The sequence below is a fragment of the Anomalospiza imberbis genome, chromosome 8, assembly GCF_031753505.1.
Source record: "Anomalospiza imberbis isolate Cuckoo-Finch-1a 21T00152 chromosome 8, ASM3175350v1, whole genome shotgun sequence".
NCBI lineage: Eukaryota > Metazoa > Chordata > Aves > Passeriformes > Viduidae > Anomalospiza > Anomalospiza imberbis.
This window is the reverse complement of record NC_089688.1, coordinates 20,795,941-20,821,996: the sequence shown is the minus strand read 5'-3', so window position 1 is coordinate 20,821,996 and position 26,056 is coordinate 20,795,941. Positions and strand designations below refer to the sequence as shown.

At 38.2% G+C, this 26,056-nt stretch overlaps 1 protein-coding gene across 17 annotated transcripts in view; it reads left to right on the top strand.

Moving 5' to 3' along the window:
* The first annotated feature begins 4,282 nt into the window (after positions 1–4,282).
* KNDC1 (kinase non-catalytic C-lobe domain containing 1) overlaps positions 4,283–26,056 on the top strand; it is a 57,296-nt gene continuing 35,522 nt past the window's right edge. For 15 of the 17 annotated variants that reach the window (XR_011001424.1, XR_011001423.1, XR_011001425.1 and 12 more), the window contains exons 1-3: positions 4,283–4,428; positions 8,982–9,180; positions 12,463–12,521. Coding sequence is in view for 7 of the 17 variants with exons in the window: in XM_068197747.1 (XP_068053848.1) it covers positions 4,318–4,428; positions 8,982–9,180; positions 12,463–12,521 (369 nt within the window). In the remaining 10 variants the exon portion in view is untranslated. Of the gene's footprint in view, positions 4,429–8,981; positions 9,181–11,604; positions 11,667–12,462; positions 12,522–26,056 lie in introns of those variants that run through there. The other 2 variants (XM_068197744.1, XM_068197743.1) reach the window with 2 other exon arrangements.

Below are 26,056 nucleotides of genomic sequence, written 5' to 3'. Positions count from 1 at the left end.
CTGTGAAATGCTAAAGCATGATCACAGTTAGGGAACAGTTTCAATTCTACAAATTAACAACTAGAGCAGGGTCTTTCAACCTGAAAAGATGAAACTAGGGGAGACATGAAAACTTTACAATATCATGAATGACAGTAAGATGACAAATAAAGAATCTATCCACCACCTTTTTAAATACAAGAAGTTAGGGGCCTCAAATGAAACAAAGAATTTACTATATGTGTGGGTCAGTGGAGGGATTTTGTAATAGGATATGGTAGATAGTAGACCCATTCAGACTCAAAAAGTAAATGAACAAATTCATTAAAGAAAAAATACTCAAGTGTCTCTTGAAGCAGTAGATACCACCACTGCCTTAGGGACTATCTGAACTGTGACACTCTGGAAGCTCTGGGAATATTGTATGTTTGAATATTGTATGGTATGAACTACCTTGTTCCTGCACTCTTCCCTAGACAATCTGCTATCAACTGCTGTCAGGGACAGAAATCAAGTCAGCTGCTTCGCTGCAAACGCTCCTTGTGTGAAAATTACAAACTTCCCTAACTCTAATGTGTTTATAAATTTGATACAGTTTAAGGGTGATGCCTAGAGAGGCTACCTGAAACAGTGGCTAGAGTGTTAAATGAATAAAGGAGGTATTTATTAGAAAGGCCTTCAAAGGATACACCTTGGGCAGTACAAGAGCCCGGCCGTGGCTCTGCCCAAGACAGACCAAAGATTGGCGACCGATCACGAGTTTTCACACTTTCATAAGTTTTGGTACACTTACATATTGGGGTTAATTGTCCAATTACAGCTTCAGGTTAGGAATTCCCATGTTCCCAGACTGCTGTCCTCAATTCCCTGTTGTTTACACTTTTTGGGCCTGAAGCTGCAATGGTGTCCTTGGTTCTCTGGCTGGAAAAGGATTGTTTTGTCTGACTAAACTGTGAAGACAACTTGAACAGAGTTATATATTATAGCAGTATAGAATCTGGAAAATATGAAAATATGAAAGCTAAAATATAAGGTATCAAGGGGAGCATGTAAAACTGGGAGGACTAAAATCAGGTATATTTGATCCATTCCCTCCATATTGTCTGTGATCATACAGTCTAAACCACAAAGTTCCATGTTGATTTAATGACTTATTGGTCAAGAATTTTCTCATGAATAATAGATATGCTATATTTGGAGTTTGCCTTTGCTTAGCTTTCCGTCTCTAATCTAGTATTAAGAAGTCAAAATCTCTAATAATTGTGATTCCTGGTGTAATTGCTGCTAAAGATATCTCAGTTCATATTCAAAGCCTGATCACAGGTAAATGAAACCTCTCTCTGGTACTTTTATAGTAAAATCTGTCCCAAATATCCTTTAACAAAACAATTTTAATCACAGTATATTCATTTAATCAATGCTAAAATTTCTTTTTTTTTCCCAGCTATAGACTATTATTAGTGCAAAGTAGTGTTTTTATTTCTGCCTTTTGAGAACTCTCACCTATGAGAACCTAATTTGTCTTCTATATATTTGTGTTTAATATGATACTCATCTGCATAGTCAGTCAACGTCAGACTCAGAAGTAAATTTCCACAGACATACACATCCATCAAAATGCTTTTCAAAAAATGCGTACCAATGAAGACCTCCTAGGAACTTACGATAAGCAATATCATGGAAAAAAAATAATGGAAAATATGACTGCAGACAAACTGACAGCTTCATCTACATGTGGAGTGTTTTATAATACTGAACTGTGTAGTGTTGCATGTCCTCCAATTCCCGTGGGCCATGACTAATTGCAAAAGTTAATAAGAATGAATATTCTAGCCTGAGAATTGCCATGTGAATGCATCAAACAAGTTGCAATGCTTTTTCTGACAGTGGCCTCAGCTGTGAGGAAAGCAAAAGAACCTATTATTGATGAAAGGAAAGGCTTGGCATAGCAATTTTTCTGGAAAAAATATACCAAACCATATCAGTTCCAGGGACTGTTCTGTCCTGCCCATCAGGACACTTGTAATAAGGTTAAGTTCATGACAAGTTTTTGTTTACAGAACAATGCTGTGTTTGTTTCATTTTGTTTTCCATTTTGTACATACTCCACTTCATATAAATAGCTCTTCAGTAGAGCAAATAAGTTAACCAGAGCAACCACGAGATAGGTCTGAAGCATCCTGGATCACTTGGAGTCAGTCAGGCACTTTGACAAAATCTACCTAAGCCTAGATTGAATAAATAATTAATGCAGGTTCCAATAATGCAGGGAAGGTGTGTGAACCTGAGCCTGCTAATCTCACAGGGAAATGCCCTATCACTCAATTACTAGAAAGGGAATTCCTTAGTCAACAAAAAACATTGATGCTTTCAAAAGCAGCATGTGAATTTCTGTGCAGCTTCCACAGGTTTACTTTAAAAAAATCTTTCTTCAGAAATATTTGTGAATGCTTAAGCAGTGATTGCAATGATATACTGATGGGTGAGTGTAGAGATTAGGCCTGATTTAGGCACCAGAGAAACTTTTCATGTTTCCTTTTTTTTTTTTTTTTTGACAATGCACTTGCGTCGAGCCCACACAAGTCCAGAATTCTTAGGTTCTTCTTTGGTAGATTGTGCTGCCTGAGGAAAACATTTTGCCAAAAATGCTGGTAAAATACAGTTTAAGAAACTTTTATATTTTTTAATTACTGTTACTGTCATGTTGGCTTTTTTTTCAGAAGTACCAGGCACCGTTTTCCATGCTTCAACACTTGTTCACAAAAGCCTGAATTACCAGATTGTAAGTATATATATTGTTCATATCAACTTAGTTCAAAAATGTTAATAAGAAGACAGCATATACTTGAAAGACTGCAATCTGTCTGAGATTGGCTTTTTTCTCAGTAGCATGCCATGACTGTGGAATGCATCCAAGTAACATTCAATTGGGAGAACTTTTACAACTGCAGGATGACTTTTATGGGGCAGTTAGTCAACGTACCTTTGTTTGCTTCACAGTGTTTGTTAATGTATATTTTAATAGAGTATTAATCTTTTCCATAGAGTACTACATTAAAAAACCCCTCTCACTTTGCTTGATTGTACTATGTGCAGATTAATTAATTAACATACTTCATTTTGACAAAGAATTATAAAGGAAAACAGAATAATGAAATTTGCACCATAATTTTCCAGCAGCTCTAAAATTTAATTACAGGATAAAAGAGTCTACTCTCTCCATCCACCGTGTTTTTACAATGGAGATAAAAGATTGTAATGTGGCTTAAAGTTATATCAGGAGACACCTGGTCAGGGGTTACCTGTCCATTACCAAATGCTGATTCCCATTCCCAGGCTACAGCCTGTTTACTCAAAAGAGGCCGAGATTTCTAATGGGGTTTACTTGAATTAAAAACTGGCTTATGCGAGTGGTGGTTTTGAAGGCATCCTTGATTGTGAACCGTCGATTTCAAAGGGGAGTCTTAATGATGTTCCTTGAGGCACTCTAAGCCCTGCGGATAGCAAAAATGGTCCGGGGCTCATGAACGTAAAGCTGGTGACAGCGCCTTGGTTTTGTTTGTGGTTGTTATGGTTCGAACTGCGTCAAGAGTTATGCCATGAGCGTGCAAACACTTGGCCACCTGTCTTAATTCTAAACACTGGTTTATGCAGTAAATCCAGCGGTTTGGAGAGCCGGTAGCGGTAACGCGAGCCCGAGGGCTCGGGCAGGCAGGGAGGGGATCATCGGCGGCGGCGGCAGCAGCGCCCCGGCACAGCGCCGGTCGCACCGCGGGCACCAGGCACCCTCTCGCCCGACACCAGCCCTCCCTCCCCGCCGCTCCCGTTCGCCCGCAGAGCGCAGCCGAGAGGGGACAGGTCCCGGCTCCCGCGGGGCGCCGGCGGCCGCAGCTCGCATTGCGGCGGCGCGCTCCGCAGGGCGCAGGGCCACGGCACCGCCACCCCACGGCGGCGAGCGGGGGCGGGGGGCGCGGGGCACACAGCGCGCTGCACGGCCGTCCCCCGGTGACTGCGGGGGCCGCCCGGGGCGCGGCGGGGGCGGGCGGCGCCGCAGGAGGGCGGGAGCCGCCGCAGTGAGGCCGCGCGGGCGAGGCGGCGGCGGCCGTTGCCATGGCAGCGCTGCCCCGGGCCGGGGCCTGAGCGGAGGGGCGGGGGCGCCCCGGCCGGGCCCGGCAGGGGAGGGGAGGGTGTTAGAGCGGGCGGGCGGCGCCGCGGGGGTCGCTGCCGGGGGCAGCCCGCAGGCGGGTGTGGGGATGAGCCGCGGCGGGGCCCGAGGGCCGTGCTCCGAGCGCACAGGGAGGCTGCGGAGGTGAAGCCTCTGCTCCGTCGCCGGGCGGGATGGAGACTCTTGGCGCTGCAGAGGACGTGTTTTATGAGGAGGAGGAGGAGGAGGTGGAGGAGGTGAACTGCTACGACTTTGAGCCTCTGCCGACGCTGCTGGAGGATGAGGTGAGTGAGGCAGGTGCGGGGATGGAGCCGCCGCCCTTGCGCTCACCTGTAGTGCAGCGGCCTCGGGGGCCGCCCGCGGGCGGCGGCCGGGCCGGGGGCGCACCCGGCCCCCGGGAGCCGCCAGGCCGCGGCCACAGCACCGCTCGCTTTCCGCGTGTGCTCCGCCGGCGCCGCCTGCCCCGCGGTCCCAGCCACCAGCCTGGGCTTAGCCCGTTCCCGTGCACCTTCTCCACGCAACAGCAAAGGCACGGTCCTCGAGTGCGGGGTGTCTCGTCACTGCTGTCGTAGCCGTGGGTTAATGCTGCAGTCGACAAGTACGTGCCCTTGTCGCACTCGATCAAGGGAAATTTACATGGGCAGGATAATTTCCCGAAGCTGCCAACCACTTTTTTGTACAGCTGTATTTTGCTGCCCTGTGCTAAAAGGCCTTTGACACTGGGAAATAAAACGCAAAAATATCAAACTGTTAAATCTGTTTCTTCAATTGTTATGCCAAAAAACCTGTAGCTAAACCCAGTTCTTGTCACTGCATTTGTCTGGCTCTGTTATTAGTTTTGCCCTTGCTTTTTGTTGATCTTGCTCATCTTTATATACGAGAAATGTGTTTCTTACCCCCTTGAGAATATTGGGACAAAATATTTGGAGATTTTTTTTCCTTTTTTAAGTAAAGGTTTGATGAACTATATGCGAGCTGCTCATTCCTCGAACCAGATCTTGCAAACTTTCTAACTTGTCATGTCAAGAATCCATGCTGAATCAGGAGTTAAATGCAAGTTTAAAAATGCAAAGCCCCTTTAAGTTTTCCTAAGGCACCCATTGGCTTGGCAGTTCGGCCCTTCCACTGTCTGTAGTGTTCAGTGCTGTAGGTCCTCTCAGACTGGCCCTTGCAAAATCTTGGAAGAAGGTGGTAATGGCCTTATTTTTTACACATTGGCTTAAGTACTTGGAGTATTTTCTCGGAATGGGGAAGGCTAAGGGTCAACTCTTCAGTACAAGAAAGAGCGGGGCCCATTTTTCATACCTGCTAAATGTATACTTTGATTGTGGGTTCCCACGAGTCCCATGTATTTAGTTATTACAGAAACATAAAGAGTTTCAGTATTTTTCTTGGGAGAATGAGCATGACCTATCACCTGGTGATTTGATAAGTTAATAAAAAAGAGCTGCTTTGATGAGTACTCAGAGAGCTTACTAAGGCAATCCAGTGTTTTTCTTCAGATGTGATGAATGTAATGGATGGCATTTGCCACGTTTTCTGTGATTCTGGAATAGAATATTTTGAAGTTTGTGTGAATTATCGTGGCAAAAAGGTGTCAGAAGCCTGTGAGTGCGGTTGTACTGAACTCTGAGCTGCTTAGTCATTCAGTGGAGTCTGCTCTTCTGGTCATTGTACCAAGTATAAAGAATGATGTTGGTGTCTGTCTGATGCGGGTGTTTTTTTGCCAATATGTGAAGCAGGAATCTGCCTGAGCTGAAGAGTGGAGAATGCTAAGGTTGAGAATGTGGTTCGATTTCTTCTCTCTACTAGAACTTTATTAATTTCATCCTCCTTAATATTTTATTTCAAAATTTTTAAGAAATGGTCTGTGGCCAATTAATTTTTTCATTCCTACTCTCTCTTAATTATCTCTGCTTAATTATATGCTACTGAACAGTTCTGTACTTGCTGAAGAAAATATAAGGGAAAGCTGAAAACTAAAGTGAGCAGTTAAGCATGGTTGCCCAACAGGTTTACTTTTTGTAGTTCTTAGTGTTGAAACGAAACACTTTAATATTAAAACAGACTCGAGTGCGTTTTGCTGAAAGAGAGAAGAAAGAGGCATCAGCATTTCTGATTTTTACCACATTTGAATGAATCAGCTTCCAGTGGTCCAAAGTACTGAAGCAGTTGCTCACCAGAAGCTTCAGCTTGTCAGAACCTCCTGTGTTAGAGTGTTAAAAGGATGTTATTTTCCACAGTGCTAACTTTTAGTCTGTGTTGCTTTGGGGATACAAGCTAGTCAAATGCAAGTCTCAGTGTTTTCAATGCTTCATTCTCTACAGAGGCCTTGCTTTTTAATAACTAAGGTCAAGGAACAGTGATCATTTGGGAAATACGTGGTTTCTCTGCAGTAAGTAACTTGCTGCCCTGCACCCCTGGAAATAGAAAGGCCTGCAATATGGTGGTGGTGGTATTTTGCTTTTTCTTTTTTTATGTTAGTTTTATCTTCACCTAGCCATCCACTGCTGATGGAAACCATGGAACATTCACAGGACGTTTTTCCTTTTTCCTTTTTTTTTTTAACTTTTTCTGTGTGACATAGCTTTCTCATCCCTGGGAAGGAAGATAAACTAAGCTTATCTGACATTAGATCATTACCTTTTGTTTACTTCCCAAATAACCACAAGACAAAGATGTTTTGTAGGTTTGTTCTGTAGATATCATTGCTGATAATTATAATCTGCAGTGGAGTTCAGCCTCAAAGCTTAACTCAGAAGTTCTCTCAAGTCCTTATGTGATGCTGAGGTTGTCTTTAAGATTGCAGGTTTATTTTTTTTCATGTACACTCTAAATTGAGCCTCTTATGTCCATATGCACAGATGAAACTCATAGTTTTGCATCTTGATTAGTGAATCATTCTTTTATTTCTCTGTTGTGGCAAATGCCATCATGTCACCTAGCTGGAGGATTCTAGGAGAGTTAAAAATAATTACTCATTCATTGTTTTAATCATAGAACTTCTATTTTTTTAACTCTCCTTGCTGGCTATAGAATAAGAAGTGGGTCTCCTCTTTCCAAGCCTATCCTCATCCCACCACTCAGTTTGGTCAGCTTCAAAGCCTAAAATTTGTAGGAGAGCTTCTTGCCACGCGTTGTTGTTTGCAGATAGAGCAACCTCTGTGCTGCTCTTGATGCTTGGAACAGTTTCCCTATGGAAATGTGCAAAGCCTCTTTATCCACCCTCCAACACTGATGCCAGCATTACACAATTGTTCTGAGTATAGCACAGAGAAAGTAAGATTTTGTGCTGAGATCTTTTGCTGTTCATTATTATGTGGGACTGAATTTGGTGAGACCAGGATCCATGATTAGTGCTAGAAGGCACTGTAGTAATGCTGCCATTAGTAAATTAATCCACATCTAGGCCATGTCTATGAAAAATAAGACCATTGAGGAGAGAAGTTAAGTTTGCCAAATAGCAGTGAGTGTGCTTTATTTCTTACCTCATATTTATTTATTAAACATTATACTTTTAGTCTAAAAAGTACAATACACTTTTGGACTGAGGTTCAGTTCTTATTTGAAGGATATTATGAAAGCAATGCTTAATTCTCTGAAAGACATGCTAATAAACTGTTAACCTTTTCTGTATGTGTTAATCCAGATATCATTGACGTTCTCCAGTGCTGGGGTATGTAAAGAAATTTATAACTGTTCTCCAGGAGATTAAAAGTTTAAACCACAGAAGTTTTCTGAGCTGTAAGATAATTCACATCTTCTTTTGCTGATTATGACATACTTTATTTTTTCTCTATGCTAAGCAATGTGTATCTATATCTTCCATTCAGTGTATATTTAATATCACTGTGTAATTAATAGTAATTACAGCTCTGATACAAAGTAACTTCTGTAGATTACCTTTTATTTTTGTTACCTTATTTTTCCCTATAGATGGAATTGATGTTTTGTTTGTTTGGGTTTTTTTTTTTCCGCATTCCTTTAAGTTTGTGAAGACTTTACTTCTGTAGCTGTAGGTAATGTATTGTGTTTGTTTTCCAAAAATATCCACAGAGAGGCTGATTGCTTTGAGCCAAGCAAAGTTTCTGAACATCTTGACCAGGAAAGCCACATTAGAAACACATCTGTTTGGGAATGGACTCATAGCCTTACTGTGGTAATAGGGTCAGTACAAGTTGACTACAGTTTAGGACAGCAACTTAGAAACTTAAGTCCATGAGCTCTTTTGATCACTAAAAGCTCTGGATGTAATGGGGAGGCCTAGGACAGCCAAAGTGTTTGATTTTAAGTCCAAGTATAAGAACACTTTTCCTATGGCACGTTTGGCTTTTCAATGTATATTAAATGGTCTGCACCACTAAACTTCACAACAGCATCATTCTTAAGACAGGCCAATCTAAAGGGTACTTTTTCCCAGATCACAAATGGTAGGGAGAAGTGCTGTGAAGAGAATTTTTAAGTAGTTTATGTAAAGACACCTGGGAAAGCTTGAAAGGCATGGATGAAACAAAATGTTTTCATTTAGTCTTTCTGCTTTTACCTCCAAGTGGTCTGTTTCCTTTGATGCAGTGTTTGTGTAACTTGCATATCTCCCATGGTATTTTATGTTGGCATACTGTGATATCTTTGTTCAGGTTAACTGTGCTTCTTCAAACATCTCTGTGTTAAGAGCAAAGTCATGCACTTGGTGTTTCTTGGGGTGTTAATCAGTGTCCTAGAAAGTCTAAGAACTTGCTGGAAACATTACTTGTAGCCAATTGTGTCAAATGTGATCTATGATACAGAAAGTAGTGTCATGAAATCCAGGGTAATTTATTAATTCGTATCTTGGCAGGAGAATGTGTCCCTTGCTGATATTTTGTCGCTGCGGGATAGCTGTCTTACTGAGCAAGATATTTGGGCAATTTGCCTGGAGTGTTGCCATTCTTTGAAGAGCATTGCCCATTCTGCAATCTTCCAGACACTCTGCATCACTCCTGACACTTTGGCTTTTAACACCAATGGCAATGTATGCTTCATGGAACAGCTCAGCGGTGAGTATTTATGTTTCCAGGCTGTTTGTTTTAGAACTGTGGAAACTCATAGCGAGAAACTGCAGTAAAACATTACATTCTATTTTTAAGATTTACAATTAAAATAAAGATAAAATAAAACTTATTTGGGAAGGGGTGTGTATATTTTCATGTGAAATTACATGTTCAGTTTTGTACTTGATGAACAAAGGCTGTTCTGAATTTGCTTAGAAAAATCCTCCTAGTTATTTTAAGACTTATCCAGGTGATAAGTCTTCTTTATGTCCATTTTAAACACAGAGATTGTGTACAAGTCTCTACCTTTGTAAAGCATGTCCTTTACCTCTTACAGATCTCATTTCATGGGTATGTTCTTTTTCTAGAGAAGTCTGGTATTCAGTGTATCTTGGTGATTGTGGCCATAAAAATGGAGCAATTCTATTGCATATTTGCTATTAAAAAGGAAAGTTCTCTCAAATAAAGGCCTTGCTTTTTTAAAGCTCTCTCTTGAATAAAAAATTATCATTTTAAAGTAATGATTTTCAGACTTGCCAATTATTGGGACTGACTGAGAAATGAATTTTAATATGTTAAAAACCAGTATGTAGTTGCTGTGGTACAACATAGTAGCATGGAAGATGTTCAGGTATCATAAGAGATGAACAGGGGGATGCTTGACTTTAAACAACTTCTTGTTTCAGCTTAGACAAAAAAGCATGTTATGGTTGCTGTTCCTTTCTCATGTGATGCATCTCAAGATGATAGGTCTTCAGTCTCTTAATGATTTTACAGAAGAAGAGTAAAGAAAACCAAATAGCTCTTCCTCTATGATACTTTAAAAATTATGTTGGCTCATTACTAGGAGAACCATTCTAGTCTAGATACACACCAGTCAAGTTTTTGTTGTGATTTCTTTAGCCTAATTTATTTTTAAATCTCTGTCAGGATAAGTGTTTATTCTTTCATGCAAAATCTAGATCACAGTATTTAGAAAAAATACTAGAATAAAAATGAGATAAGGTTACATTGCAACAAATGAAGATTTTTTTTTGCCTCTTTGGAATTAAAGATAGTCTTTCATATAAATGGAACATCATAAAATATAATTAATAAAGTTGAAAATACACCTTCATAATTGTTATGATATTTTTTATTAAATTCCCTAAATAGACATGAGACAACTTTTAGTTCCATATTAATAGGGTAATGTGGAATCAATTTCCTTTATTTTAAAGAGCTTGTCATACCTTGAAATTAAAAAAGAAAAAGAAGCTGCCTTTGTATAAGCCAAGGGTGTATGAAAGACTTGTTGAAGAGCATAAATCTAGTGGATGAAAAATGTCCCTCAACTAAGATCTTTGCTTGTAGCTGGGGAAGAGAAAAATCAATTTCTCCTTAAATGTTTTAGTCTAATTGAATAGCTGGCAAACAATTGATCCAAGAATGTTGTGTTCACATACTTAAAATGTGGGATAACAAATTCCTGTGCAAACTAAATGTGCAAAGATTTAGTTCCCTGAAGTCATGTTAGTCTCTAAGGAAAAGACTTTTCATTAGTTCTCTTTAAAGAAAGGTATGTTTTCCATAAGAATGCAAAAAAATGACACCTGTGTTCTACTTCTCTCATGCTTCACTGTGTCTTTGGCTCTTTCTCTCAGATTTTGTTACTGTTTGGTTAAAAGATTGTTGTAGGCACTTGAGGAGGTTGTCCTTTTTGCTTCCCTGCAGTTGTTGCCAATGGATTTATTCTTCCAGAAGAAAATTATAACCTCTGGATTTGCTTCCCAGTGAGAGAAAATGAACAGCCTGTCATCTCTGCTTTAGCAGCAAGTTCTGCTTCCTGCAAGTTCTGTGGTGCTAAAGTGACAACCATTCAATAGGATGTTCTGCCAAGGGCTCTGATACCTTCTTGTCTCTTCAGATCATGCACATTCCCATTGTAAACATTATATTAAAAGAATACAGTGAGCTGTACCAGTGATAAGTTAAATACTTGTACAGCCTTTAAGGTGTTCTATGGAAAGAAAGGGAAAAGGTAGTGGGGAGATAAAAAGGGGTAGTACTCTGCACGTGGGGGAGAGGGGAGAACAAAACATCCGTCCTTTAGTTCCCTTCCCCTTTTGCCTCCTCTGCCCACCCCTAAAATCAGGAAAAAATGTGGTGGTGGGTAGGAAATGCAAAATTGGTTGCATAATCCTCTTTTTCAGTGGGAAAGTACATTTGGGTATGTCCTAAGGACCTGTAAATCAGTTACTGTTTCTAGTCAGCCATGCCACATAGCTGCAATATATGAATATGTTAAAAAAGTCCTCTCTAGTAGTCTGTGCTATATAATTGGGTTTAATAGAAATTTTGCATTTCACTTCTAAAGTACAGGCACAAAAGCTAAAGTTATGATTATGCTGTGCCTGTGAACATACTATTTTTTTCTTCTTGTTGAGAAAGGAAACACACTTTTTGCATGTAAATCATCTCAATCATCCTGACTTCCCAGAAGGATAGGTTAGGTGAGTTGGATATGTATGTGGAGAGTAGGCTTTTTAGTTGTGCTTCTGTTTAATTCCTTGATGTTCTTTACTGGGTTCATTTGACATAAGTGCAGTGTGATACTAAGTACCTGCTTGGATGCAGAAACAGCATCAGACTCTCATAAGATGTTCTTTTCTTCTTTCCACCTCCTCACTCAGAATTGGCTGCTGCAGTAGCTCAGTTCTCTGCTCAGCAGCACATGCATGGGCAATTTGCTTCCTCTACTCTTTTATCATAAGTAAAACAAGCTAAGCAGAAAGGTCAGAGTTCTAAACTGGCCTGTAGATGCAGAAGTAATTAGCTGTTCAGACTGGCTTTGCTGCTTGAACCCTTATCACCCAGGTCTGTAATGGAAAATAGTGAGTGGAAGTGTCCAGTTAATCAAATCAAACCTCTAAGCCACAGCTGAGCCACACCAGCTTAGGTGATAACTGGGTCCAAACATAAATGCCTGAAGGCAACAAGTGGTTAGACATGTTAAATGTATTTCTTTGTGGGTGTTTAATCTGTTTTATTTCTTAATAGGGAAGTTACGATACCTTCTTGGAGAAAGCTTGAAAACAGCACTTATTTTACTTCCAGCACTATAAACATGGATATCAAGTTCTTTGTACAGTGGATTGGAGTGAACCAAAATACTGCTATACAAAGTTTCTTTTGTATCAGATAGAAGTGAGAAGTGTATCATTACATTTGTATCATCAAGATGGTTTGTGTTTTTTGTAAACAAGACTACTAATTTATTATCTGGCATGTTTCCTTTTGTTTTCAAAGATGATCCAGAAGGTGCCTTTGTTCCACCAGAATTTGATATCACCGGTAACACTTTTGAGGCAAGTTCATAAATTTATTTGTAAAATAGAGGGGGAGGTTAATAGTTTTACTACCTCTGGCAATACCAAATGCTAAGCATTCTCAGTATATAATTTTAGAACTTCTAAAGATTGTGAGTAGTAAATGGTGCTGTTTAGATACGTTTTGTGAAAATAAAAAGTAAACTTAAAATGCCATATTAATTTTTGGCATAAACATTTGTTCATTAACTGTTAAAATGTAAGAATCTATTTTGACTGAATAATGTGTTATGCTAAACCACAGCTGGCCTATATTATGTTCACTGGTACCCTTCACTGGTTACATGGGCTTGTTTGGGGACTAGCCATGAACTTTTATGACTAAATATAAAATTTGTTTGCTATCCTCTTCAATAAAATAATTCAGAGAAGGGTAATCAGCAATTTTATCCTTGATTTAATGGAGAAACAGATTATGATCTGTTGCTTTGCAATGCACAAGTGTTCAACATTGTTAAATTAAATTAGATTTAAATTGTTTATACTAATTCATTAGCCTCCCAAGTCAACCATCTCATTGCCTGCTACAGGAGCACTTGCTTGCTTAACATCCTTTTTCTTAATACACTACTTTTTCTGGCATGTGTTCTTAGATAATTCAAATGTTTTAATTAGCAACACATTTGATTCAAGTTATATTAAAAAAATCTGGTTCTTTATAGTTCAAAACAAATATATTTTGCTTTTCAGAGTTATAGCCTTCATAGTCATGTTTATAGTTCTCTGTTTCTTGATGGAGGGAGGTGGGAAGGAGGAGGAGAAGTAAACCTTGGAAGTGTGAAGTACCACATGTTAAATGAGAATGATAAGGCAGGAAGGGTGGTAGAATAGAATATGAAATAGTGCAGTCTTTGAAGGTTAGAGGCAGAAATTCAGTTGTTGCTATGCTTTATTAATGTATCTACATATGCCAGCAGAGTTCTAGTGATTTTGTGCACACTCTCCTCCTCATCCCCATAATGGTTTTTGGTAAGTCTTTCTGTGTGGACAAGGATTATTAAGAAGTGGCCTGCATTTTCTGTAAACTTGGTAACTGAAGAAGCCTTTATATTCAGATGTGGTTGAGGAAAATGAGACCCAAAGGTGACCGGCTTTTGTTTATTTCTTTTTGTTGTGCTTCTGAAGCTGTACGTTTTACATAAATATGTTCTTCATCCCTTAACAAGCTTCCAAGATTTGACACAGAAATGTTTACAAGGTTTGCAGAATTATTTTCTCCTTTGGCCAACTGATTTCCCCCAACCCTTTTTCCTTGCCTACTAGCTGCTGAACTTGTCTCCATAAAGTGAATAGATACACTGAAAGAGGTTCAAAGACCAAGGAGATGGAGCAAGCTGAAATAGGAATTTGGGAAGACTGTGGTAATACTAAGTGACCTGAAATTTTAGTTCTATCTGATAGACAAAGCCATAGTACTCCTTTTGGATAAAACACATCTGTGTACAGATTTGTTGTTTAACTCTTCTCTTTCAGCAGCATGTACAGGCCTGTTAAGCCCCAGTGAATCCCAATACCAAGCACGGCACAATCAATTAAACATTCAGTGAAAACTGTTTGAGTTGGGAGTGGCTCTGAACATTCACCCTTTTACTCCTTTTGCAAAGCTCAGTGAAGATGCATGAAGGTACACATTTGTGTGGAAGGAAGTCAAAATGCTCTGCCTTGTCTCTCGTAACGTGGGCTGAGTGCACTAATTTCTGTAAGTTGCTGCTATTTCTTCATCTAGCAGGTGGGGAAGCCTTCCAAAGCAGGGAGAGCACTGCTATGATAGCGTCCTGTTGCCTCAGCTGTTTTTCACTGACCACCCTACAACAATACACAAGGCAGAAAAGCAAGGGCTTTCCCCTGCATTAAGGCAGGGATTGTTTTACTCTAGGATTTGTGTGCATTTGGTCAGCCATCTATGGGATTCAGACTATTTGTGGAACTTTCAAACCTTTACCTCTTAACGCATGTAGAGTTTGGTTGAATTTTTAAGTGCTTTAATACCAGACCAACTTCTGCCAAGGATTCCATGGTGACCTCTGCTCGTTTTTACTTTTGCAGATCCAAGACCTCGAATAGGTTAATGCTTATGTACTTGTTTAAAGGGTTTTATAGTACTGTAATCTTTCCAAGTTGGCCATTTCCTTCTTGGTGTTAATACTTCAAGTTCTTCTGTTTTCCAAAAGTATTGAGACTTTTGTCTATCCCCTTATCCCTATTATAACCTTTTGCTATTGCAATAGCAGAGTAGTAGTGCTTTATATACATCTCCTGGCCTGTTGTGCTTCCTCAGTGTTATGAAGTTCTTTGATTACAATAAGCTGCCTTTATACAGAAGAGTCAAGTCTCTTGTATTACTGCTTGCTCTTTCCTTGGTGATGACCTGACTTGGTTGCTCGTTGTTAGAGTGTTTTTGCAGCTGCTTGGTCTGCTTTGTTTAAAACAATGGCAAGTAATGTTTTTATTGAAACTGTCTGATTTCAATATAAACAGAAAAAAAATTGGTTTTGGAACTACTAATTATGTTCAGGGTGATCTTTGATAGCTGTTACTCCAGTGTCAAAGCTCGGCTGATTTAAAGTAGTTATGTCAGCCAGAGGTTTTGCTTGATTTGAGTGTGACCTATTTTGTGGCTTCTACAAATGGATGCACACAATGAGATTTGTATGGCTACTGGATGACTTCTTCCTCTTAAAACTCTTTTTTAAAAAATTCTTCAATTAAAGCTACAGTTATTTCAACAACAGATGTTTTGTTTCCTGCCTGGTGAATTACTGATCCAGACCTCTAATGGTATTGTGACTCCAGACTAATTAGTTGCTAAACTTAGCTGGCACTCACAGGCATGCAAGGATAATAGACACAGGAAACAAATTGAAATGCATTATTGTCCTGGTGTCTGAAACATCACTATTAAAGATGTCAGTTTCTAGTTGGAATTTCAAATAGCAAGAGATCTAAAGCATTGTCCAATTGACAGTGCACAAGACTGAAAAGTAATTGATTTCATGTGGTTGGTTTTAGACTTGTGCCTTCTTTCTTGACCTGCTCTCCATTTGTTAAGTAGGAATAATAGCACCAGCTTCAGTTACTGTTGAGAGCTGGAAGGTGAAAACTCGCCCTTCAGTTTCAGTATCAGGTGTAAAATAGACTTTTTACGGAGAAGAATGGTGAAGAAGGAATTAGCTGTGAAAGGGGCTTGTGGTACTGACAGTGAAGTGCAGCTGAACTTTCCATGATGACTTTAGTGCTGCCACAGTTCCATCCTGTGCACTGGGAGGAAGGATTGCAGTTTCTGAGCATCTAAAGAGATCTTGAAATCACTGTGTTGCTAAGTGGTTGCAGTGGCATTGAGTAGGCCAGTTCTGGTGTGTTCTCCTCTTCCAGGTGTTTGCGTGGTTGCAGTACAAGGACAGAAAGGCAGCCAAGCAGCTACTGCTGGGCACTAGGACAGCACTGAATGAAAACAGAGAATCTCCTGCCTATCTGTTAATGTTATTTTTTTTTCCTTTAACAGTGCTGTCTCCTTACAGACTTCCATTACCATTGTGCTCTAGTAAATGTACTCTTAAGTATTGGTGCTGAAAGGAAAGAGACAATAGGAGTTACACTTTAGAGTTATGATCCATACTGTGACTGCCAAGAAAAGGTGAATTTCTGTACAGTACGCTTATTATCATTTGCAGTTCTTAATGAAGATGCAGGCATGTGATGTAACTGTGCTCTGAGTTTTCAGATGACTTAAGCTGTCACTTGTCTGCATTGATGGAAATATCTCAGTTTCTGCTTTTCTGCTAAGCTGAAAGTTGTGCCTGAAATTGCTATCGCAATTATTGACCACATCTTTGCTCTCATTGACTCTTGAGCTAGAAGTCAGATAGAGACATCTGGACTATAAACACTAGCATCTAATTTTATAATTTTTTTACTTGTCATACTGTAGAGAACAGCAAAGAATGTGAATTTTTCTGTTCTTCAAAGACAGGAAGAGACTGAGATGCAAAAATACGCATTTGAGGCTTCTTCTAAAATTTGCCCTGATTTTGCCTTCTAAATAGGAAGAACTTTAGCCTTTTTCCTGATGAAAATGCCTCCTATTTCATTTTCCTGCCCTGAGCAGTAGTGTTAGACTTGTGAAATTTGACCAATGGGAGGCTCAACACGAATAGTTAAATATTGTTGAGTTCATTAATAGCCTTACTTCTATCACTACAATATATGATTGCCTCAGGTTAAAAACATTGGCTGTCTCAAACCAGTTTCAAATAGCTATTTGTCTGCATCACAAAACTGCCATTGAGTCTCACACAGAGGTTCATTGATGTGGAACACCACATTTCTGAGATATGAGCTTTCAGTGAGATGAAGGACTGATGTCCACCATGTGTGAGCTTGCGTTTGTAGTCTTTTAATAATGTGGCTATTCAGTTTTGCTTGTTCTAGTGAACCTTTGTAATAGAAATCAGTGAATTTTCACTCTTGTCTATTTTTTATCTGAGGGAGATTGGATAATACTTTAGTTAATGGCATATTTCTGTATTTGGAGGTGATAAGATGCAGTAGTTCAGAAGCCTCAGTGTGCAGCAGGATTAAAACCTTCAGAAATTAAAAGAACTGAAAAAGGGATCAAGAGTTAAATACTACCTTGAAGAGGAGGAGGAAATATGGGTTAGTGAAGGGAAAGAAAGTGAAATTCACATTGCCTCTTTTTCTTATCTAGAACTTGTTCTTGCTTTTATCTATCAGGACAGGAGTGGGGTGTGCTGATCTCTCACCTGTAAGAGAATCTCAGCTGGAAAAGGCTGAATGCTGTTGCTATCTTTGTTAGAATGTCATGACTCTCACCTTGCAGTTCCCAGTGGGCTGTAGTTGATTTATATTATATAAAAAAAAGTTCAAGTATTTCAGCAACCTTAAAAATAAACAAATGTACATGAAGTGGTAGAACTGCTGCAAATAGAAATAATACAAGATAAAATGTTACTACATTGGTTTTGAATTTTCAGTTATTAGGATTAATATAGCTTATTCCTATGAAATGTGACAAGGCAGTTGGAGTGATAAATGCAATATACATAGAAATATTTTATGTACATATAAATGCATGGGTTGAAGTTTCAAATTAAACATAGTGTTCTGCAGAATAGATAAAGGTTCAGCGTATGTGTGTGTATATATATATCTATATATATATATATATATATATATGTGTCAGGCCTACTGAAGAAAACTGAGCAGTTTCATGCTGCAGTATTTCTCAATACCTGATCATTACTAACCTAGTGCTCATGTCTCAGCTGTTGGTCCTTCTCTAAATGTGAAAGCCTTCATCTTTCTCCGAAATCCAAGCAGCAGACAGTCTAAAGAAAGTCTTGTCTTTATGACTTTGCTAGTCTTTTAAAGCAGTAGCTTTGAATACTGTGAGATTATCTCTATTGTTCTATTTTTCTTTAGCTCTCAATGCAGGATGAAAAAAGAAAACTTTTAGATGTTCTCCTAGATGGGCTTTTGGTTTTGTGTTTATCTGACGGGGGAAGCAAGTCTTTTGAAACGCCTAGTGCCTTTTTTCTTCTTTTCTGTTTCTCTTAGTTTCATGTAGCCTCCCCTTGAGACTAATTCTATCTAACAGCAGCAAAGCTTGTCATCAGCAAATGGTAACTTATCTCCTCCTGTAGTCTAAACCATTCAGTCTTCTGAGCGTTATTTAAAGCTGTCTTTTCCTTCAGTGACAAAAATAAATTACTTTCATTTGTTACCTCTGACTCTACTGTGCTATAGAAAAGAAAATGGAATCTTCCTGTTCTTGCTTTTACATCACCATCCCAGCTGAGGTCCCTTTCAGGAACTTGGGACTGAGCAAACACCCTTTAGATGCTTTACAAAAGTTAACAAAAGGCAGAATGAGGCCAATGGAATTTTTTTTTTACGTCAGAGTTTTTTGTTTGGGTTTCTTTTTTTTTTTCCTTTTAATGCCTAGGCTATCTTAAAGTTTATCATTTGGTTACCTCAAAAACCCACAGGTTAGTAGTTGCTTAGTCCTGAAGTTGGGGTTGCAAAGTTGTCATATTGGTCATTGCCAGCAAACTTTTTGAGCATATTGCCAATATTTCTACAATCTTGCCCCTAAAGCTGAAACAAGAGTTTCAGTCAGAGTGACTTATTTTTATTGGAAATAGTCTGTATCCTAGGCAAAAAAATGTTGTTAGGAGAAAAATGATTGTATAGGTAACCTGGTCAATGAAAGCATACAGAATTTTAGGTTTATTCCTTATTTGGCTGTAAGATTCCTATAGGAAAGCATTATTAAAGTTAAGATATATAATTTTTCCCCTAAGATTTCTGAAGATTATGCCGTGATGTACAAAAGATTTTTTTAAATAATCTTATTTAAGAATTTTTGTTTGGAAAAGATTGGGAGTGAAGGGAGAACTTTGTGTTCTCTTTTAAAACAGGTGGTTTTTGCTGTTGGAATTTACTTTTTTTGAAGCCTGATGGGTTGTGTTGGATAAATTTGTGGATAGTATCCATCATGGGCAAAAACTATGGAAAAGAGAAGAGTGTTTTCTCCTGTTACATGTGCAGAGTGTCATAAATCTCTGGGCTTCTTAATGCTAAAGATGCACAAATTGTTTTGGATCAGTTGTTTGTCTCCAGCCTCTTCCGTGTAAATTCATTAGTACTGATACTTTCTCAGCTGTGGATGAAGTTGTCTTCTTTAGTCCTCAAATCATTATCTGTCAGTTTCTGGTGCTGCCCATTCAAACTCATTACTTTGATGGATCCATCACCTTAGTAGTCTTACTTGCAGAACTTAATTTTCTCTTTCCACTTATTTCCAGCATTTACTCCTTAGAATGGTTAATAATGCTGTTGAAATGCAAGCCAAAACCCTTAAAGGCAACTTAGAATTATTCCTTATCATTACTTTTTATCAAAAGATTCCTCTTTCATTAATTTTATGTCTGTTTTATGTGGATATTCAGGTCACTAAAAGATCCATGATATTGCTACTCTGGATCTGGATAATTTATACTCCCTGAAACAATGGCAATTAATTTTTACTATTTGCATGAACTGAAATATAGAGCCATTTCACCAGTGTATGAGAACATTTATAAATACCACTATTTCTGAAAAGTTCAGGAAATTATTGACTTAGGAGTAGATGGTAGATGCCTTCCTATTCTCCAGATAAAATTTCAAGACTAATTCAGTTTCCCCTGTGAATTAGATGTTGTAGAAGATTAGGTTGTTGAGATTTAGTCAACAGAGCCTTCAAGATTGTGACAAAATGGTTGTCATTCACACGTCACTGTCCTTAGTTAAAGCATTTCAGGAAACCTTGGCAGAGTAACTGCAAACATGCTTTTGAAGCTGAGGATGGTGTCTTATGGGAAATGTATTGAGTGTGGCTTAAGTTTTCTTAGATAACCTTGCAACATGTTGTGAATTAATCTCTTTGTATATGCATACTCCAGGATTCTTGAACTTTTAGCCCTTTCACCAAGTTTAAAAATAAAACAAACAAACAAAAAAAAAGGGAAAAAAACCATCCAAAATAAAAAAACCCCATCAAAACCACAAGCCAACAAACAAAAAATAACTGAAAAAAAGAAAAAAAGCCCCACAAAACAACCGAAAACCCCAACCAAACTTCTTCTTTCTCTCAGTTGTAATACTGCTTCTATGCTTGAGTTGAGAAGGAGCAGGATTTACTTCTGCAGAAAACATTCCCCTGTGAAACAATCAAACTAAAAACATAACCACTCTGAAATCAGCCCCAAACCCTCCCTCACCAAATGTTTACATTCCTGTAATATACAATAAGAGCTACTGACCTTGGCTGCTTCTGTCACCTCCAGCTGTTCTGGGAAAATTGGTGTTTTGAATGTTGTCATAACAAGTTATTATGCAGAGAGGTGAATTGAGAAGTGTCTAACCAGCTTTTTACATTTTGCAGTTCATCTTATATATGATCCTGATAGGAAAAAAAAGGAAATCTACATCGATTATTTTGTTAAGGAAGAGTTAACTGGTTATTGTACAGTAATGAATATTTTATGTATCAGAGTCTGGATGTCATTGATTCATGTCATGATAAAAGAATTGGGGTGCTATCCTAATGTATTGGCCCATAGTGTTCTTATCTGGAAGTGCTGCAATTCAGTTTTTTACCTCCAAAATGTGAAATAAGTATCCCTCAATACAGAATGGTGTGAATGCATTACTCAGAGTGACAGACTTTACCAGTAGGCACCGTCTCTCAGGTTTAAGATTAAAATAATGTAGATTTTTTTTTTTAATAACATACTTCAGTACTATGACTAACATTATATTTGCTATAAAATAAAAAAAAATCATGCACAGTTGAGAGAAGACAGAGCCAGTCTGCTCAGCATGCATATAACGGTTTCTCAGGCTATCTTGTTTCTATGCCTACAGGGAATAAGTTGTGTTACCTTAATTAAGTGATAAATTAATTACCTATGGGAAGTAACTTAAAAGTAAAGAGGTTAATGGCTGATAAATCATAAAGAGAGCTGTGACACATGAAACTCTGTTTCAAAGGGAGTTTTTTAAAAATACCATTGTTCAAGAAGCTTTAAAGATAAATGTGAGTAACTTTTGCTATCTAAACCTCTGAGATCTTCAGAGGGGTTTTCAGGGTTTTTTTTCAGTATTCTTCCTTAACTGTCATTATTATACTTATCCAGTCATGCAGGAGAGGAACCAATTGGTGTGCTACTCATCCATGTTGGGATGCCTGATCTTCGTGATTAAGGTAGCCTAAAAGTGGGATGGAAGTGTAAGAAAACTGTTCTTAATTTGTTTCTTCACTCTGCAAATACATGAGTAAGTTCCTGCAAATAGCAGGAAAATTTGCTCAAGATTCTGGGCATGTTCAGCTTCATGTGGCTTCCAAGAGGAAAATGAATCTTTACCAAGGTAACAGTCAGTGGTTTAAGATCGTCTGTCCTTAGTACAGTAGTTAAAGTAACAACAGTTTTTTGAAACTGTATTGAGGTCCATTTAAAAAAATTAGTATTTTTTTTTTTCATTTCTGGCGATAGCTCTGAATTGACAGTATTTCTTTTCAAAGTGATTACTACTGTAGATGCTGGCAAATTGCTCTATGGACAACAATCAACAGAGTCTTATGGAAAGCCAAAATCTATTGCTGTTAAAATAATATTTGCAGGTAGCACAGAGACTGTTGTAAATGTATCTTAAGATTTACTAAAAAAAAAAAAAAAAGATCTCCTGTCAAAGAAGACCTGAAAAGAAAACCCTGAGGTTAGTCAAAAAGTATGGAAAAAAAGTACAAAAAAATGAAAACCTGATATTTTTCAAATCTCTTTAAACACAGAAATGCTACCTGAACTCTGCAATATTTGCAAATTAATAAGATACAGAAGAGTTTTCCAAAGAAAGCTAGAGCCAAAAAGATATGTATTTTTTAACATATTTTAATCTTGTAGGACCTTCAGTAGGTTCATACATCTTCTTTATGGAGAATTATCAAAAATTCGGCTGAATTAAGTGTCAGAATAGACTAGTGACCAACCTGACAAAATTAGCAGTAACATAAATTTCCAGGTCCAGATGGTGAAACACCATTTGTAAAATAAACAATTACTTCAAGAAACAATACTCTTTAGCCTGGAAGACAATGCCCTGAGGGAGCAGCTCTGCTAGAAATCTGTGAGGTGTGCTGTGGCAGCAGCCATGGATTGTCAGGTCTCAGAAATGAAGAAGTGGGTGGCAATAATGAGATGTACATGGGTGGATTCAAACAAAATACTGCCTTTTTATGCTGTAAAATATGGAAATTCTTGCTGCAAAACACAGACGCAGAAAGGTTGCATGTGGCTAACACTTAGACAAATTAATGGAAACAAAACAGTTGGGATGAACTGTTACAAAGAAGAAGCCTGCAACTATAAAACTGAGATTAGGTTGATGTCCCAAGTGGTGTTTCTCAGTTCAAACAGGGTGATACAAATTGAGGTCCAGAAAGCAGACCCAGTAAAATGCGGGTTCTAGGTAACAAAGACTTGCTTGTGCCTTGTAATATAAACTGATGACCTGATCAGGCCTAACAACATATACAAACTTGAAAGCTTTCACTTACTTTTGTTACGTTAGTTAAAAGACAGTTTGAGAGTTAAATACCTGCAGACTTTGGTCGTGAGAAAATGTGACCTGAAGATGCAGTTTGGGCCCCATTTTTTGAGAAGTCTTTTGGGGAACAAGTTTTTTCTGGCACAGTTAACTGTAGTTAGAAGGGACAAACTGCACATTCCAGTATTTGTTAACCACTTCAAGCTAGACTGTATGTTTTGTGAATAGTCTACAGTGGCTGAGCACTTCTAGCACACTCAGCAGACTAATTATCAAGGTATCCAGAGTGCCAAATGAACATAAAGCTAATATTTAATATTACACCTTCCAGTAATTACAATTATGCAGAAAGGAATTTAGTCCATTTGTAATGAAGGAAAGTATTGAAAATAATAGACATTTTCCCTTTAATTTTCTCACTAAGGAATATTACTGACTTTCTCTTGCATAAAAATAGTGCATTTTAGAGTGACTGCATAGAAAAATTACATAGGTAAATATTAAATGTTTTCTCCCAGTAGTAATTTTCTCAAGTATTACCTTGAATTTCTTTATAAAACTTTGAGGTTTAAAATCACACTGAAGCTTTCTTTTATAGAACCCTTAAATGCTTTGAATTGTGAAAGGGTGGAAGTAGCTATATCTGTGCAATCTCAATTAAAAAAAAAACTAAAAATATGCAAATTAAAATAAGGGTCAGATAAGAATGTCAAAACCAATTACACAATTTCTGTAACTTGTCATTTAGTCAGAAATATTTTTCAGTAAGTATTAGTTGTATTATGCCCTGTCTTTTTCAGTTCTTTGGAAGACTTACAATTCTAAACTTAGTGAAATCTCAATACAGAATATAAATGGCCATTATTTGTAATTGCTACATGCTTGTGCAGTTACTGTTCAAAAGCTCTTTTGTCAGCTTTTTCCTGTGGTGTTTGTCTGCAAATGGGAGTTCCTAGAGAAGTTCAGTTCTTTAGTCCTGTCAAGCAGTAATACAACAACGCCTCTGTCACGCTCTCTGTGTAGACTTGGAGCTTTTACTTCCTCTCCTGATTTTTTGATTGGCAGATTTTAAAGCTAGAGCAAATCATTACTGTTCTGATTTCACTTCCTGTAATGTTAAATGATTATAAAATGACATGCAGAAAGGCAAGTAACTTTTGAGTAGAACTTGCAGAAGCCTTTTGGAATGTATTTCAATCATGGTATAAAATTATAACATGATGGCAGAAGCTTTCCTTGCCCTTGGTAAGTGCTTCCATTACTTAGCCTGATCATTAAAAAAAAAAAAAAATAGTATCTTCACCTTTTGAATTACTTTTTTGGGGGTTTTTGTCTTCTTATGCCTTTGTGTCTTGGAAACCACTCTAGTTTTTTAAAAAGTTATTTTAATTTGAAGCTACTTGTATGATCGTGAACTTCAAATTTTTCTCCGAAATACATGAGTTCCCTTGTTTCAGCATGTTGCTGAAAGAAGGACTTTTATTACCTCAAATCATAATTGCTCTCTTCAGACATCTTTTTTTTAGTGTTGCCAGTGGGATTCTTAAAGGGCACATTATTTCCATAATGGCCTTCCCAGTAATGCATACCATAATGGTTAACCTACAGTTCTTGTTATATTTGCTGGCTTTGGGCCAAGAGGATATGTACTCTCTAGGACCAAATCTGGGGAGCTGGTTTCCTCATGTGACTTCCTCCCTTTCCTCCCATCCTTTTTGAAGCTGACACTGTGATGCAGTCTTGTTGGCATGGTTTATGTATTTTTGTAACAAGTGACATTTAGTCTTTAACTCCTGAGCCTCCTTAGGAATTTTGAAGAGTTTTGAGCTTTGGGTTTGTTTGGGTTTTCCTTTGGATCTCTCTGGAAATGCATGCTGTTTATCAGCTATTAAATTATTACCCTGTAATGAAAAATGCTTATAATTCAAAAAGCTTTTCTCCTTATCTACATATAAAACAAGTGGGTATGAAGGTTTTTTTGGGGAGGAGTGTTTTGTTGGATTTTCTTTTTTTTTTTTTTTTTTTTTTGTGGCAGTGATTTGCTTTGGGTTTTTTTCAAAAATTAAGGAAAAAAGCCCTCTTAACTATTTAATAAAATTTCTAATGGTCAATTCAGTCCCAGTTCTAGTTGGCCAGAATAAAAGTTTTTTGCCACCCTTTCTTGTTTGTTACTCTCCATAGAGCAGACTGAAAAGTCTTTAGCTGGCTTGTGAGATGGTTGTCATTAAGAGCAGTGACTTCTAGTAAGTTTTAGGTATTTTATACTTAAGAATTTAGTTTATTTATTTCATATACTCATCTTGCTCTTCTTTCCCCGAAAGTGAAATTTTCTTCCTATCCCAGCTGTGCAGTTAAGTAGAAGCTTTTTGATGCATTAACATGGAGAACGCCCCACCTAGTGGATGATCATAATCTCATTTTCTCATTGCTCCAGTTCAGACAGATATAAGGTTATGTTGGATTACCTTAAATATTACCCATGTTTACTGCCAGCTTGGGAAATTGCTTAGATAGCTGGATTTTCTTTCCCCTTTTACTTGTGGGGTGGCAGTGGTGGTGTATGGAGAGCTGGGAGAGGGGAAAGGTAAGAGGTGGATTAACATGAAAGAAAGTTTCAAGTTGAAAAAGGTAACCGCGTTCCCTGTAAATGTTTTAACACAGAAATTAGTTACAAGCTATGGCGCTTAAAATGGCCATCTGCAAAACTAATTTTCCTGCATTTCAGAGGAAAGGAAGTACCTTAACAGAGCAACTTTTTGTGTGTTGGGAAAAAAGCATCTTACTTCAGTTTGGGACTGGCCTTTCTCTTGTACAAGAAAAGATGCAAAATGGTGAACTTCATTAAAACAGAGCAGTAAAATGGGCTTAAAACCTGTCTGCATCTCAGACACTTGTGCTTTTAAAGGCAGATTAGGACATATGAGTTATACCCCACTGTGAACAGAAATTATTAATGGAAAAATGTGGGATCAGGTAATGTGTTGCTCTGCCCTTGTTCCTGTGTCCTGTAATGCTCGTATCCAGCCTTGTGTGGATGAAGAAAATTTGTCAAAAACAAATTCATTTGTTCCCTTAAAGCTCCTCATCTTTCTGTCCCACTTTTGGAGCTGGTATTCAAGTTGTATATATGAAATCATATTCAAATAGGCTTTCTTGTTCTCCTTTATTATAAGAAATAGTGAATTCTTATACATTTTTTACTGGAAGAAATTTTTCTGTTCAGAAGTTATTCTGTTTGGAAGTACCTTCTGACTTAAGAGGTGTCTCCACACTACATGGCATTATTTCTTGTGGTATTCTAACCTGGCTTGGTCTGTGTAGCATTAGTCGGTAACATCTGCAGTGTGGTTCTTAACTTCCGGTCTTAGAGGAGTGATTAGTTTGTTTCTGTAATAGTAATTTTGTGG